Source organism: Streptopelia decaocto (genome assembly GCF_964273445.1).
Source record: "Streptopelia decaocto genome assembly, chromosome: 15".
Classification (NCBI taxonomy): domain Eukaryota; kingdom Metazoa; phylum Chordata; class Aves; order Columbiformes; family Columbidae; genus Streptopelia; species Streptopelia decaocto.
In genome coordinates, this window is record NC_138670.1 from 4,847,118 (window position 1) to 4,863,314 (window position 16,197).

The following is a 16,197-nucleotide window of genomic DNA, read 5'->3' on the forward strand; positions in this document are numbered from 1 at the left end:
GCCCACTTTTGGCTGTAATAGGTATGTTAGCCACCCCCAACCCTGTTGTCTCTGCCTTTCTCTGTCCCTCCCTCTCTAATCTGGAATAGCTGCTTGTTGTTGTCACTGGCTGACGTGACATGTGAGCCGGAGAGGATTTCAAGGTTAACGAAGTGCCAGGAGGCCTCGCAGCTCCCACACTGGAGATGCTGACCCGAGGAGGGGACTGCACAGGGGCAACCCCACCTGCGTTTGTCACTCGGGCTGGGATGAGCTTTTCCCCTCTGCTAGGACATGCAGGGAGCACTTGGCCTAGGGGGACCCTGACCACAGTCCCCCAAGCCTTGGGACACGGATGCTTCAGCACGGTCCTGCCAGCATCTTTGGGAGCTCCAGCACAGCATCTGCATGGCAAAGCAGAGTGCTGCTTGGCCGCTGGAGGCAGAGGAACCCTGCTGTCCTGGGAGATGCTCGAAAAGCAGAAGCAGCTGCCTGGCCGCCCCATCTCTGGCCGAAAGGGATCGTCCTGCCACAGCACCAGCTCAGATGCTGTGCCCCATCTAAGAGCTCCAGGATGAGACCGGAGGCAGATGCTGAGCTCCCACAAAGCTGGGCAGGCACGCAGGGCTCCTCTCTCATGTGTCACCCCCACTGAGGCACCTGTCACCCACTTAAGCCAAACACTTGCTCACCCTGGTCCTGGCGAGACACACATGATTAACTCTCCCCATGCTGGGCTCTGCTGCCTGGCATCATCCCCTCCACATGCTGGCAAGGCTGGTGAGCGGGTGGGGGGCTGGGACAGGGCTGGGGACAAAAGACAGCATGAAATGGGATCCCCTGAGCTCCGGGCTCTGCCCAGACACTGCCCTTGTTCCCCCAGAAGACGCAAATATCATTTTTAATCCCTGGCACTGCCGTGGCTGAGGCAGCAAGGATGGCATTACGGGGAGGATTTGGGTAGGCAGCAGTGAAATGAGTAGGGAAAAGCGCCTGGAGAGGAGAAAACTCCTGACCCAGGAATGACCGCCTTGTCTGGATGAAGCTGCAGCTAAGGGAAAGGATTTCAAGATGGGTTTCAAGGTCTGTTTGGGCCAAAGGCTGAGCGAGAGAGCCGAGGGGCAGAGCTGGGCGAGGACGAGCCCCGGGCGCACGGGCACAGTCAGGGATGAGCGGGATCAATCTCGACACGGACGCTCCCTCCTCCTGCCAAGTTGAGCTGGATTCATCGGCCAGCCGAGCCCAATTACCTTAATTTGTGGCATTAAGGAAAAATCCATAAGCATCAGGGAAGTGATGTGTAGCGGTTTAACAGGACGGGTCAGCCGCGGAGCTGCCGGCGCTGCCCGTCCCTGGCTCCATGTCCACACTGGGGCATGGCAGCCCTGAAGCCACAGAGATTGCCCAGAAATTTTTTTTTTGGGGGGGTTGGGAAGTATTATTTCTGCTTGCCCAGCCTGGAAGAGGTCAGACCTCGCTCTCTCTCTGGTGTTGCCCAATGCTGTGGTTGGAGGTGAGATGGTGGCCAGGTCTTTGAGGGCCCGCGGCACGGAAATCCTGGCTGGGGATGGGATGCAGATGGTTGCCTGTGTTTCTGCTGTAATTTGTAAGACGGTGCATCTGCTCCGCTGCTCACTTCTCGCTGTCAGCCGTCATCCTTGGTGCTGCACGGGTCAGATCCTGCCCCTCCAGTGAGGACCCTGGTCCAGCTTGGGGTGGAGGTGGCTCCAGGCACATCTTTTCCTTCTTCTGCTGTAGAAATTGGGAGATTTACCAGCATCCAGATAAAAGTGAGTGCTTTAAATATGTGTGTGTGTGTGTACATATATACCTATAGAGCTCCGTAGTGAACAAAAGAGCTGTTAGGAAGTGGCTGCAGCCTGTGAATGGATGTCAGGGAACAACACATGTATCTATGCCATGGCAAAATCAAGCATCGTCCCTTCTTATCTGCAAAAGAGCCTGTGTTTTACATGAAAAAGCCTTTCTAATTAATAGGACAGCCCCTCTTGAGCTCGATAAAAAATGGAGTCAAAAGGATTTGATTAACCTCCGCTCTTTTCAAGGCGCGCGCTCTGCCTGAGCGAGACGCCTGCCTGCGCCCGAGCCAAATCCTGCCCGCAGCCGATAACGGGCTCTGATCGTCCCAGGGAGCCCGGCAGCATCGTGCAAATGGGCAGCTCCGAGTCTACAGATGACGGAGCCAATTCGGGGGTGTCTGGGCCCCGGGGCTGGCTGAGCACGGCCGTGTTGGTGCATGGGGATGCTCCAGAGCCAGCTCATGCAGCCGCTCGCTTCACACCGTTGTGGTTTCCTTATGAATATCTTTGGCTCCAACCAATATTTTTTTCCGCGATCAGATACATTTGACTAAACTAATACATATGTATACATGCTGGTACATTCCCATTCAAACCAATGTAAATTGCCTTTGACCAATACATTTTCCTGGGAAATCAATGCATTTTAACACTGGATAATATTTATGAAATTGAATTTTTTATGGAAGCTAATGCAATTCTCTTCTATTTTATGCATTTTTATTAAACTAATGCATTTTAAATTAAACTGTTGTATATTAACTACAATGGCTGTCGGTACTTACAGTAAAATAATATATGTTTGCTGAAATCAATACATATTCCAAACCTAGGAATTTCTAGTTAACAAGGCTATATCAAATATAACAAATGCATGTAGCTACTTAATTTGATGCTTATATACACTGGCTGCTATATTTGTTTATTGGTAATGATTGTTTTTAAAGGGAGAAAGCTTATTAAAGGTAGAAAGATGGATTCCTGTGCAGCTCAGGGCTGCAGTTTGAAGCCAGCGGCGGTGGCCGCCCTGTCCCCAGTGCCCACACTGAGGGGGCCGCGGGGGTGGCCCGTGTGTCCCAGTGCTGGTTGGTGGCTGAAGCCCATCTCATCTGCCACAGACAGTCTTTGTGCCCTCAGCCACATCCCTGCACCTCGGTTCCCACCGCATGGGGGTTTGGGCACATCCTTCCCTTTCCCTGGGCTCTCCAGTGCTCATCACACTCCCCCCACAGCCCCTTGCTGCTGGCAGCCTCTGCAGGAGCTTTCAGAGGGTTTTATCCATCTCCCCTTGGTGTTCAGAAGGTTTCAATGTTTAACGGCTTATTCCAGACAGACTTAATTTAGCAGCTTTGCCTGATTCGGCTCCGTTTTCACTCAGAAGGATATATCACTGCAGTAACGGCCAGGAGGATTTGTCCAGCTCAGGGGTCTGGGGAGGAGCTGCCGCCCGCAAACCAGAGCCAGGGGCTGGCTGGGCTGAGGACGGGACAGGTGATGGGGACGCTACCCCCATCCTTGAGCTGCTGGCCTGTCCCGGGGATGTGCCCTGTGCTGTGCACAGGATGCAGCCCTAGGAGGGGACAGCCATCCTGGCCTCCTGAGACATAGCGTTGACAGGCGAAAGCCATAAATAGCAGCATTATCTGCTGTGCGTGTGCTGAATGGCGCCGTAGCTGAGATAATTTGGGCGAAGCAATAAAAGAGGAAAATTAATTAAAGTGTATGTGCTAATTGTAGGGGAAATGTGCCTGGAAATAAGTAGTTGTGGCAGAAATGGAGCCAGTGGAGGGGCTTGGGCACTCTCCCTGCTCATCCCGGGGCAGCCAGGGGACTCGGAGGGCTGAGGTCGAGCACAGCTCAGCGCACGTCCTGCGGGAGCCGCGGGGGGCGCTGAGGGGACACCCCGCCGTGTCTCACTCCGCACTCCTGTGCCCTCCATGTGCCCCCTCATACGTCCCGCTCGGGGTGTCGGTGACCAGTCGTGTCCCCTCCAGCCCCCGCCGTGTCCCGCCGAGCGTCCCCGCCCCGGCCCGATGGGACGCGCTGCAGGTACAGTGGCGGCCGCCAGGTGGCACCGTTGTAGCGGGCGCACTGCGGGCGCTGCCCGGGGACCGGCCCGGGGAAGAGGGACGGGGGGACGGGAGAGGGACAGGGAAGGGGCAGGGAGAGGAGGAGGAGGGAGAGGGGCTTGAGGGGAAAGGGCATACTGCAAGGAGCGGGGACATGGCCAGGAAGATACTTCTCACGACCTGCGGTAATGAGCTTTCATGCTCTCAAACACCTTCATAGAATCAGGGAATCATTTTTGTTGGAAAATACCCTCAAGATCATAGAGTCCAGCTGTTAACCAACCCCTGGCACTACCCCATGTCCCTGAGAACCTCATCTCCGTGTCTGTCCAACCCCTCCAGGCATGGTGACTCCACCACTGCCCTGTGCAGCCTGTTCCAATGCCCCACAGCCCTTTCTGGGAACAAATTGTTCCCAAGATCCAACCTCAACCTCCCCTGGTGCAACTTGAGGCCATTTCCTCTTGTCCTGTCGCCTGGGAGAAGAGACCAACACCTTCCAAAACCTTTAAGTCATCTGTGAGTATACAGGAAAGAGACTGGAACAGCTCCGTACCCCATTGTGGGGGGTGGCTCCTGCTGCCCGGGGTGGCAGAACCAGACATTGCTGGGATAGCCTCTGGCTTTCCCGCTGGAGGAGACAGAGACCCTGCAGTGGAGGGCACAGGAGAGGCGGTGGGACCCCTGCCAGGGTTTCCTGGACCCTGGGAGCCAGCTCTACTTGGTGACAGCTGGATGGGGAGAGAGCTCCAGGAGTGGCTGGCTGGATCTCCATGAGGGTTTTTCTGCTCTGCACCCAGGACTGAACCTGGGCTGAGCTCCTGGCCAGCCCCACGGCCTGACTCGTCCCCTCTTGCCCTGATGGCACTGCTGTCCCCAGTGTGGGTCCTGGCATCCCCCTGCCCATCCTTGGGGCAAGGTGGCCAGCTGAGCTCACCATCACGGCTGCCGTGTGGCTTTCACCCCTCAGCTGCCTAATGGAGCCGGATCACCGCACAAAGGACTTATCATGTGGATCACAAACGGCAGGAAGGCAAGAATAAATTAACGTCTGAAATAGGAGTGTGCTGAAATCTAACTTTTCTTTTTTTTTTTTTTTTTTTTTTAAGTACACAGAAAAGCCTCTTCCATATTTTAATTAAAAGCCTTTCAGAAGAGGAGGCAAGGGGCTGCCATTTACAACGCGCTATTGTCAGGCGCACAAAGCAAACCATTCTGGAGACAAACTGATTTATTAACCTGCGCCTTACAGTGCTCCCCAGGGCGGGTGAGCCCTGAGTGGTGGGGGGGATGGTGGGACCAGGCTCCCCCTGCTCTCCTCAGGATACCCCTGGGCCACTGGGACAGTGCCTAAGGGGACACAGGGACACTGAGGAGTGGGGACGCAGTGTGCTGACCCCTGCTCTCCATCCCTCGGTGTGGCATGGCGCATAGCCCCTCTCCTCTTCCTTATAGCTCCCATTGATTTATTAATGATTTGGCCAAACATAAACATTCCTCCAAATCCCACAATTTAATTTGCTCACCAAAGATGCCAGGTTAGTTTTATTTCTGATTTATGAGCAGGCTCTTCTTTTCCCTCGGCATCAGAGCAGGGCAGTGATTTATGGGCATGAGATCAGTTTTGTGGGCACAGGGAGAAGGTTCCCTTGCTGGGACCTGTCTCTGATGATGCCCAACAGCAGATACCTGGAGCATCTTTATAATGAACAGACAAGGCTATCCCTACCACTGGCATGGAGAAGATACCTTGATATCAAACAGCAGAAACCAACACTCACTCCAGAAAAGAACATCCATTCTGCTTGGGTCTATTGACCCATCCTGTAAACAAACCTGCACCTGGCCCTGAGAGAGGGACAGAAATTAATTCCTGGGGGGATCCCACCTTGCACAGCCTGTGCTCTTACCCCTGGCTAATTACAGGCTCATTAAGCCAAAGGTGAAGCACCTGCCTGGCACCACCAGCAGACCCAGTCTCGTTATAAATCTGGATGCTTCTCAGGGGCTTAGGCTCTCTGATTTTTGGGGTTGTGGGGTTAAGAGAGGGTCTACTTGTAGTGCTTGGGTTCCCAGAGCAAAGCTGGACATTCCCAAGCAGAAGGAGCGCAGAGGCACCCAATGATTGCGGTGTCAGAGCATCCATGGAGTTTGCATCTGATGCCAATGGGGTCAAGGTTGCAGCTCAATGTTTGCAATTGCATCTGCAGTTCAGTGCTTCCAGGTGGATGTTTTTGTTGCAGCACCATGAGGAGGATCTGCTGTGGGAGCCCCTTTTCCAGCCAGCTCTGGAGGTGGGGGACAGGCTGGAGCAGGGCTGGCAGGAGCATCCAGGCTCTCTCCAGCACAAACTGCCTTGGTGCTTGTGACTCCTCTTTTTGAACTTTTATTTTCTGCTCACTTGTTCTTCTGCCCAAGGTGTTTTACAGTTGTGGGATTGTGAGCAGCTCCAAGCTTTTCTGAGTGGAAGAGATAAGAAGGATGCGATTGTTTCCTTGCTGCTTATGCCAAGGTCATTTTAGGTGTCTGCCTGATCCTTTTGGACACTTTTCCTGGCTCAGGTGAACTTCAGACAGCAAGAAAGGAAGGAGCAGACATGTCCCTGTGACAGTCAGAAGCACCCATGGAGCAGAGTGAAGTTTGAAGGATATTGCTTTTTCCTTGGTGTCTTCTGAATGTGAATTGTTGCTTTTTAGTGGAATCTCAAGAGTCCTGCAAAATGCAGGTAAAAGCAGCACGATGGTGCCTGAGCTGCCAGGTGGGGACAAGCCCCCGGGATGGCAGAGGGGCTGCTTCATCCTCAGCCGCGTGCAGAAAGAGGCTCCAGTGCCGCAAGATCTGCTGCAGCGACAGGAGCTGAGAGCTTTGGGACTGGGACAGTGATGGACTATGAGTGACAGCTGCAGGAGCACTTGTCCTGGGTTTGCTGGTGTCCGTGCACACAGATAATGGTGGCTGCTGGGATGGTTAACCATCTCCATTCAGCTTGTCCAAGCATGGGGATCTCTGCAAGTGGTGACAGGTAAGATGGGGACACACACGCACACCAATGTACTGGTGATTGGGGGGGGCTGCTGCCTGTCACCCTTGTCCTCTTTGCAGTTTCAGAGGCAAAGCAGCCTGGGGCAGCCCTTCAGTACTGCATCCCCCTCCATGGGGTGGGTGGCCCAGCTCGTGTCACACTGGGTTTTGGGGAAGGGAGCTGGGATGTGGGTTTGAGCCCTGGGCTCTTCCATGTGCAGAGACGTGCATGTGCCTGCAGAACAGCTCGGGGTGTTACCTGTTCCTTAGCAGGAATATTAAAATGCTGCACTTGCTTGGTCTGCAAAAAGCCTCCTGCAAAATGCACCCAAAGGGGCAGCTCAGCCCTTTGCTGCTCAAAAGCGAGTCACGGCCAGTGGCGCTGGGCTCCCTCCAGTGCAAACACGGCTCAGCTCTGCTGGGAGGTTATCACTTTCCCGCAGGGAAAGGAAATTAATGCTCAAAGCCCTTGAGATGCTGGTGTGGTTGGTACAACAGGATACGGGGCAATGTGAGGCAGAAACCGTGCAGTCCTTTATTTGTTTTGGTAGGAAAGCAAAGCGGGTATTTCTTGCACAGGTTTTGTTACTGCCCAAGCGTTACTGGCTGCGTTCCACTCTTCTGTTGAAGTTGGTCGAATTCTTCACAGCCCAAATGTATTAAGTAATTTAAAAATGTAGCCCTAAACCAGTATGAATTTGGGGATTTTTCTGGCCGTGGTGTACTATATGTTTGCTATGCCAACTCCCACCAAGGTCGAAGGTGCTAGATGTGTCAGGTTAGAAATAAAAATAAAACAACCTGAAAAAGTTTAACCGGCAGCTTCCGGATGGTGAATTTCCCCCTCCCCGCGGAGGCTGGGTGTTTGTCAAACACTGATTTGTTTTTAAAGAAATCAATCGTACCGCGGCTCTGCGCCCCTTTCCCGGGCGGGGGAGGGGGGTCCCACGACCCGCGTGGGGACGGTCCCCGGGGGTGGCCCCGGGTTTGGGGGTGGCCGCCCCCTCCCCTCCCCGCGGAGCGCGGGCGGGGCGAGGCGGCGGGGCCGCCCCCGGCGGTGGAGGCGGGCGGGCTGCTCCGCTCCCCTCCGCGCCGCTCCGCGCCCCTCCGCGCCGCCTGGCTCCCCCAAGATGGCCGCCGACGTGGGATCGATGTTTCGATACCGGACGCGGTTTGATGTCCGCCGGCTCCAGGTTGGTGGCGGCGGCGGCGGCCGCGGGGCTGGCGGAGGAGCCGGCGGGAGGGGGGGGATCCAGGCGGCCGCCCCCATCCCTCCCTCTCCCCCCCCCCTCCCCGTTCCCTCCCTCTCTCCCTCCGCCCGCCTTTCCCCATCGATAGGTATCAGAAATTGATCCCCGCCGCCGCCGCTCTTTGTTCGGCGCCGCCCGGGAGCATGGAGCAGCGCTAGCGGCAATGGAGCCGCGCCGCCCCGGCCCCCGCCCCGCCGCCCCCGAGGTGACAGCGGGGCCGGGAGCGGGAGAGGGGGGCGGCCGCCGCTCCGCCCCGGCGGGAGGAGAAGGAGGGAGGGAGGGAAGTTACCGCGGGATGAAGTTGCGGGGAGCGCGGCCCCCCGCGCCGCTCCGCCAAGTTTCTTGCGCTCCCTGCCCGCGGAGCGGAGCCGCAGGTGCCCGCGGGCTGCAAAGTGTCCCCGGTGTCGTCGTTTCGTCCCCACCCCCCCGTCCCGGGAGCGGGGACGGCTCTGTAATTGCGTCCCCTCGCTGGTGTTTGGAGCCGGGCGCTGGGAGGGCAGAGGCTCTTGATGGAGATGATGGATGCGCGGTAGCCCGGGGGATGGCGGAGCGGGGCTGCCCGGGGCCCCGCCGCGTTCCCATTGTTATTCAGGGCCGGGGGTTTGCGGTGCCGGTGCTGGGGCTCGCTCAGCCCTGAATGTCGGTGAAGGCGATCGGTATCGGTGGGCGGCTGGTCAGTCCTGAGAGCCGGCGGGGGTGAGGGCTGGTACCCAGCGGTCGGGACTTGTGATGGATGCGGCGGGAGAGAGATCCTTTGTGGCTCTGGGCAGGTCACGGATGCCGTATCCCGCCGTGGTGCCCTCGGTCTGTGAAATTAACGGTAAGTCCTTTTGTTAACGTGTGCGAGGGAAGGTTTGTCAGGGGATGCTGACAGTTTTGTGACCTTAAATAGGCGCCGATGTAGTGGGGAGGCGGATAATTAACACAATAGCTCTCCCAACATAATGGGATGAAACCCAACCTGGATCTACTACAAAAGCCGAAATGCGCATTTACATGGATATTAAATGGGTTTATCCCTGTAGGATATTACGGAGTTTAAAATACGGCATGCTTCATAGGGGAGTAAACAAATTGAAATGCGATTTATGGGGCTTCAGTACTGTATCAACAGTTCCAGCGTTTAATACATTTTGGCTTTTAAGGAGATTACGTGCTACATCTGTGATACGCGACCCTAAAAGTAATGCAGGTACCAGGGCTGGTCGGTTTGCCATGACTGCTCATTTATGGCATTGTGGTCAGAAAGGGATTACGGGTCTAAGCAGTTCGGATACAAAAGCATTCCTCGCTACATCACACTAATGACTTTTCCTGGGTGCGCGCAGACCTTTATTTAAAGACAAATATTGGCAGCTACTTTCCCGTGGGTTTGTCGGGGGGGCCTTGCCGGGGGGAGAGTTGGGCTGGGAGATGGGCAGCCGCTCTCCTTCCCCACCGTTCTGCTTGGCCGAGCGGCCGTGCCTGGGTACGGAGCTGGAGAGGGAGCGCTGGGATTGACTTCTGTCCAGGCAGCAGTTCTGCCGCCTTGCTGGGATCACGGTGGGAAAGGTGACCTTGTGCCAGCTTGGCCTAATGCCCTCTATTAAAAAAAATAATTAAAAAGAAAAAAAAAAAAGGAAACAATCCATTTATTATTCTTCCAAGAGCTTTTTCCTTTTTATTTTTTTCTCTCTTTTTAATGCATGTGTCTGAGAAGCTCTGCTGGCCTGGGGCTGGCTGGGAATGGCAGAGTTTGAGCAACCCTGATGAATGGTGGGCATATGTAAAACACGTAGATAATGTGCTACTCGGCAGCACTTTGATCGAGACGGCGTTGAGCCTTTTTACAGCACATAGTCTCGGAAATGAGAAGAGATAAAATTCTATCAAAGATAATACCAGACATATTTCACCGGGTTATGAGATTGTTTTATTGTGTACATTACTAATGCAGTATTTTTTTACAGCTTTCTTGTGTATAATAGTCATAGCGGGATTCATACCTTTGTGGGTTTTTTGTGTTTTAATTTGCTCTTGGTTTATTATCTTCCGGTTAGCATTGTATGGATTACACGCTCCGCATGCTGGATGCTGTTTTAATCTGTGTTAAAACGGCAAAAAATAGCAAGAGTTGTGAGCTGCTGATTTGGGATAATAAATACAACCGCGAGTGAGAGGAGAGAGACCGATTATAGCCATCTTTTATAAATGTCTTCACATCTCATTATGCAGATGAGCTCTGGCTATATGGCTCCAGTGTTTGGTTCGTCAAATAAAATGCTCTTCGTTTGATTTCCTGTAATGCGAACGCTTTCCGCGTGCCGGAGCGGAGTTGGGCAGAAACTTCGGCGGCTCTGCCGGATGGCAGCGTGCCGGGAGCCTCGCGGTGCCGTGCGGTTGATGGAATGTTTTTTAGCTGTTCAAAGTTTAGGGGAGAAAAAAAACCCCACAACTGTGGATGTGATTAAAATATTATAACCTTATGATATTCTGAAGCGCATAAATTTTACATATCAGCTACAGAGGGAGTTTAGACATCCATTAAATGATATGACAGCTTGACTTATCTAAATGTGCTATCATTTAACAATGTGTCAAAATTCTTCTTTATATAGACAACAGCAGTAAATAAGCAATCAGTCCTCTTGGCTGAAGCTTAATTCCTGGAGCTTGGACTAATAAACTTAACTGCACTCTGGTGGAGCAGCCTCTGGGCAGGATAATCTCGGGGGCACTTTTAGGGCTGTGAATGGGGGGGAAATTCACCTCTGCAAATTCCCCGGGTTCTGTGTGTTTTGGTGGGCTCTTATGGAGCGGATGGTGGGACCTTCTAGTTTCCTCCAGCACCCAACACCATCTGTTTCCACCCCAGCATCGCAGAGGTGGAGGGTGGGATGGTACCCGTGGTCACTGTGCTCAGGGGGAAGAGAGGGGAAGCCTGGGGGAGGGGGCTCTGGGTGCCCCATCTCAGGGGGATTTTTGTCTTTCCAAGCTGAAATCTTGGGGTTTATGCAAGTGCAGCCCATGCTGGGGGTGGCTGAGGAGTGCTGTGGGGTTGTGAAGGTGGTTTGTGCTCCCCAGGCATGTGGGCTGCAGAATTGTCCCGTTTAAACCATTAACATGAATTTAGGGGCAGTGGCACTAATGAAGCCTCATTCTCTGCAGGTGTTTATCTCATTGTGGTGGTATGTGTTGTCTGATGGTTGTGTGCTCCTCTTGAGAGATTTCCAGTGTCCGGGGCTTTCATGGTGATGCTCTTCACGTGGATTCTTCTCTGTCTCCTATTGCGGCTGTGCTCTGCAGCCCATCCATTGGCAGGGACACTAGTGACATTTCTTTCCTTCACCCAGGAGCGCTGTTTCCTTAGAGATCTAGGGCTGTGGCAGCTAGAAATGCTTGTCCCTTCCATGTGACACTAAGGAGGTTCAGCTGAACCGACTACCAAAGTGTAGCTGATGCTCCAGCATGGCCACTCAGTGACTGTGGTACTTGTGTGTCCCTGGGTGCCACCATCATTGACCACTTTGTGGTGTCACCTTCCTCCACATCTGCACCGCAGCTCTATCCTTGGGACAGGCTGGGGTGCAGCATCCATCCCACCATTCCCCAAAAATCCTTCATTAGAAGCAAATACTTGATATTTCTGATATTTCCAATTTGTATGTGAAGGGGAGAACGAGATGGGCCGTGTTGCTGGTCCCACTCACGGTTGGGCCTGTGTTGTCCATCAGCAGGAAGTTGAACCACGAAGTTTCTAAAGTGAAATGTGGTTTTTCTTATTTTTCCCTTTTATTTTCCCCCCTCCTGTGGCTGAATAATTGAGACGCTGCCAGACAAGAAGAGAGCAGCAGAAAATGAGAGTTTATCTTTAGCTCCACAGCTCTCACTTTAGAAACTGGTGACCCCAATTTCAGCCCGAAGAGCGACTTCTTCCCTAATTAATAAATCCATTAATTAATTGTGTGCGTGCCGCAGCCCATTAGAGATGTGCGTGCTGGCCTCCTGATCCAGTTTGGTGGATTGTCTCTGTGGCCTTGGTGGAGGAGGGGAAAAAGAACGGGATTGTGGCTAAGAGGCAAATAGGGGACGAGGTCGGATATATAATTTGATTTTGTGGGAGCAGAGGGAAGGTGTCAGAGGGAGGTATCACCTCCTGGGGGGTTTGTCCAGCGTGGAGGTGGGTTTGGGGATGAGCCATTTCCTTGGGGTCCCCGGGCTGCGTCATCACCTCCCGCTGCCTCGCGGCCGTGAGTTTGCCAGGGCTCAGCAGGGCTGCTGTGCTGCAGGTGGAGCTGAATATTAAAGCGTTTGCTGATCCGAATTATTATTTATGACCAGATTAAGCAAACAGTACGCTCCCAGCCCGTGAGTCCTTCAGGAGGTACTTGCTTAACTAGATAACCTCGGCGGAGCGTGCAGAACTCGCTATTCATCTCCTTCCATATGTTGGCACAGGAGCTGCTCCCTTCAGTTAATTTTTCTTGCCGTCTGCAGAGACTTCGAATAAAAATGCAGGCATAATTGTTGTGTGTGCCGGTCCCATAGCTGCTGTGTTCTCTGCTGAATGGAAAGTTAACTGTTGGCAAAAGAAGCACCGTGTTTAAATGCAGAAGGTTTTGCTTGCCTACAGATTTGGGCTATGGAGTGGCCCGTCTGCTCCCGTGTTTTCCCTTCCTATTTTTGCTGGTGGGGACAAGCAGTGTATTTGCATTCTTGGGGTGGCTGTGTGTCCTGTGGGATGGTGGTGATGCTGTTCCCTCCTCCCTTGGGTGCTGCTGTAATCATGGCGCTGAACATCCCCGCCTATGGGAATTCCCATGTCTTGAATTTCAGGGGTTTATCCCGTGAGCTGCTGGTGTAACACAACAAATTGAAAATGTGGGATCATGGTTTGTGGGGAGGAGGGAGGGTGATGGTGAGCTGCAGCATCCTGCTCCTCAGGAGCCTGCCTTGAAATTCAATTAATTTAGGGTTCAAAAGCGATGGTGTGTGCTCCTCCCTTACCAGACCTTGAGATAGAAACCCCACCGCAGCTCGCTCGCTGTATTAATGGTGTTGCAGGTTCCCTCTTGGTTTGGAACAGGCACATTAGAAACATCCATCCCCCCCAAAAAAAAGCCTGGGTGAAGTTTCTCAGAACGTTTTGTACCATCCTGCTCCTATTACCGAAAGATGTAATTCCCCAACTTGGGAGATAATAAGCAGGTATTGACTTCTGCTGGGGTCATTATCAAGATTTATTCAGTCAATATGCCTTCTTGGGTCAATAAATCTTGAGGTTGATAAAGGAGGAATATATACTTGCAGACTTTATTAAAAAGTTTTCCCCTTTCGTAACACTTTCTTGTGCATGTTGTGTTAGGATCTATGACTGAGTTTCCTTTAATTATCCCTTTTTTTTTGTGCTGCATGCTTTCCTGCAGCTTTTGGTGTCTTGTTGAGGCAGCAAAAGCTGGGAAGGAGGATTTGGCCCCATGCTGGGTCCAGTTCATTTGGGATCGATGTCTAAGATCTCCTGTTCCTGGTGTGGCATTGACGGTGGGGGTTTGGGGGCGTGAGCAGGGGCTCTGGGTTCCTCATCCCAGTACCTCAGGGCTCAGTGAGTGGAAAGGATGGGGATGAGCATGGGGCAGTGGGGTTTTTCTGCTGGAGGGTTGAAACTCAGGATTCCTCTTCCTGGCCCACCATAAAATAACAGGATGATGTCCCCGTGTCCCCTTCCCCATCGCAGGCTGAGAAGCCTGGGATTTGGGATGGAATGAAACTGCTCTGGCACTGGGTCAGGCTCTGTCCCAGCACCCACTTGCTCCCTTGGGTGATGGCTTTGTGCCTCAGTTTCCCTGCTCGTGGGGTGTAAGGGATGGAGTATTCTTGCAAAACGCCCCAAAAAGGGGCCTGGCAGCATTGTGGCGGTTGTGCCCATGCCATGGCGGTGTGGCTGGGCACTTGTCTGTGGTCCCTTGCAGAGAAAAGCCCTGGGAAGGGTTGTGTGCCCTATTTCGGTTGCCCATTTTGAGGATCTTGGGGCATCTTTAAAGAGGTCCTGGATGTATCAGCGCCATGAAGAAGCAGCTCTCGAAGCCAGCAAGCCGCCAGCCACAGGGGGTCATCAGTAAAATCTAACCAAAAGCCTTAGATAGCCTGGAAAGCTGAAGTGCTTGTTATTTACTGCAGTGCTTCTAATGAGCAGCATCCCCCTCTTCCTGCATCGTCCCCAGCCGGCGCTGGCAGATCCCGGCTCAGATTTGGGGTGCTGGGGGGACAATAGCTGCTCACCCTGGGCTTGCAGGCGGGAACCCTGTTGGAAGGGCAGTGTGCGGTGATGGGCTCCTTCAGCTTCATCTGTACATTTAATATGATTTATTTTGGCTGTGTCTGCCAAAGAGCTGCTTTGCAGCATCCCCACCACTGGTGGATTTTCTTTTAAGTGGAGCTTCCTGATTTCACACAGCTGAACACACCAACACCACCTTCCAAAATGGTTTCAGTGCCTTTTTTTTTTCCTATTACGGCCTTGCCGTGTAATTATTTTTTTGACTACTTTGGTGTAGCACTTAATGATTTCCCCAAAGCTGCAACAGGACCCCAGAGTATTGATATAGCTGCAGTTTAAGCGACTCACTGCTAACGCGTGGCCGTTTTAATATTAATTGCTTGGCGTGTGCGTGCTAGCTAGTTCTTCTGCAACGTGGATTTTCTAAAAAAGTAAATAACCAATTTGAACCCCATGTAAATATTCCTGTGGTGGGAGCTGTGCTGTGCGTCAGCTGCTTCAGACATGCTGCCGTTGCCTTTGGTAACGCTCCTGCAGTTTTACACCGAAGTCAGGACCTCGGGCATCCTTTGTTTTCTTCCGTCGGGATAACATAATAAAGTATTACCTGGTGCTGGCAGCGCGTCTTGTAATGTGCGGTGTAAGCACAGCCGCTCATCGGCGCCGGAGACGGTGTGTTATTGCTCAGCCTGGCTGCGGAGGACATTTATTCTTTATTAATCACACCGATGGGGAGAGCTGCCGTCATCTGTGGCTCTTGCAGTGGTTTGCAAACGTTGCTTCATCCCCGGGGAGCTGGGTAGTTGTTACCCCTCATGTCACCCTGGTTTCTTGGCTGAAGGGAGAACAGGGGCACGGTTTGGGTGTTGCTAGAAGACCCCATGATGCCTGCGTGTGATGGAGCAGTACATGGTGATGGGGAGGATGGTGCTCTCCAGGAGGAAGGCTCTTGGGGATCCCTGTACTGCAGCTCCCTGTACCCCCAGGGCGGCAGCTCACCACCCTCCATAGAATGATGGAATAGTGTGGGTTCGAAGAGACCTTCAAAGCTCATCCAGTGCCACCCCTGCCACGAGCAGGGACATCTGCACCAGCTCAGGTTGCTCAGAGCCCCGTCCAGTCTGGCCTGGGATGTCTCCAGGGATGGTTCATCCACCACCTCTCTGGGCACCCTGGGCCAGGCTCTCACCACCCTCAGGGGCAACAATTTCTTCCTCGTGTCCAGCCTGATGGCGCAGAGCTTAGTGCTGAGTCCCATGAGGTTCCCCTCAGCAGTGCCCGAGTGGAGGCTTCTCCATCTGCTCATGGCACATATGTTGTGCTGGAGCGGGATGCTCTGGCTGTGCCACTCCAGGCCCCTTCCTCCGGCACCCGTGATGGGCTGATCCCAACCCCCTCTTGACTCCCCAGGCCCCATTGCAGTGGTGGCGAGGGCTGCCCAGTGCCGTGGCCACCCAAGGCCAGTGGGTCCCAGCCCATGGCACGGCTCCGGTCACGACCCCGCATCCAGGATGCTGGTGGCCATCCAGGGTCAGCAGCTCTTCCTGCTCCCTTCTCCGCTTGGCACACACCACAGAGGTAGCGGCGTCTCCTGCCACTGCACTTTTCTTTCAAATAAAAGCAGCTAATTAACATTATTCTTTAATTATTGCCTTTATCAACAAGGGGTCTGGTTTATACCAGCAGGATAGTCGCTTTGCCTTCCACTACCCAAGTGAATGCTTCAATTCCTGTTGCTTTTGAAATGAATTTGATGTCATCTGCCCATTGTCACTTAATGGGGACACTTGGGTAATGATTGC

The 16,197-nt window shown here is 53.3% G+C and overlaps 1 protein-coding gene across 1 annotated transcript in view; it reads left to right on the forward strand.

Annotated features, from left to right (window-relative positions):
• Nucleotides 1-8,019: 8,019 nt before the first annotated feature.
• Nucleotides 8,020-16,197, forward strand: part of CUX2 (cut like homeobox 2) — a gene marked incomplete at both ends in the record, with an annotated part of 63,072 nt that continues 54,894 nt past the window's right edge. The window contains one exon of the mRNA XM_082066052.1: nucleotides 8,020-8,082. Within this exon, the coding sequence (XP_081922178.1) occupies nucleotides 8,020-8,082 (63 nt within the window). The remainder of the gene's footprint in view (nucleotides 8,083-16,197) is intronic.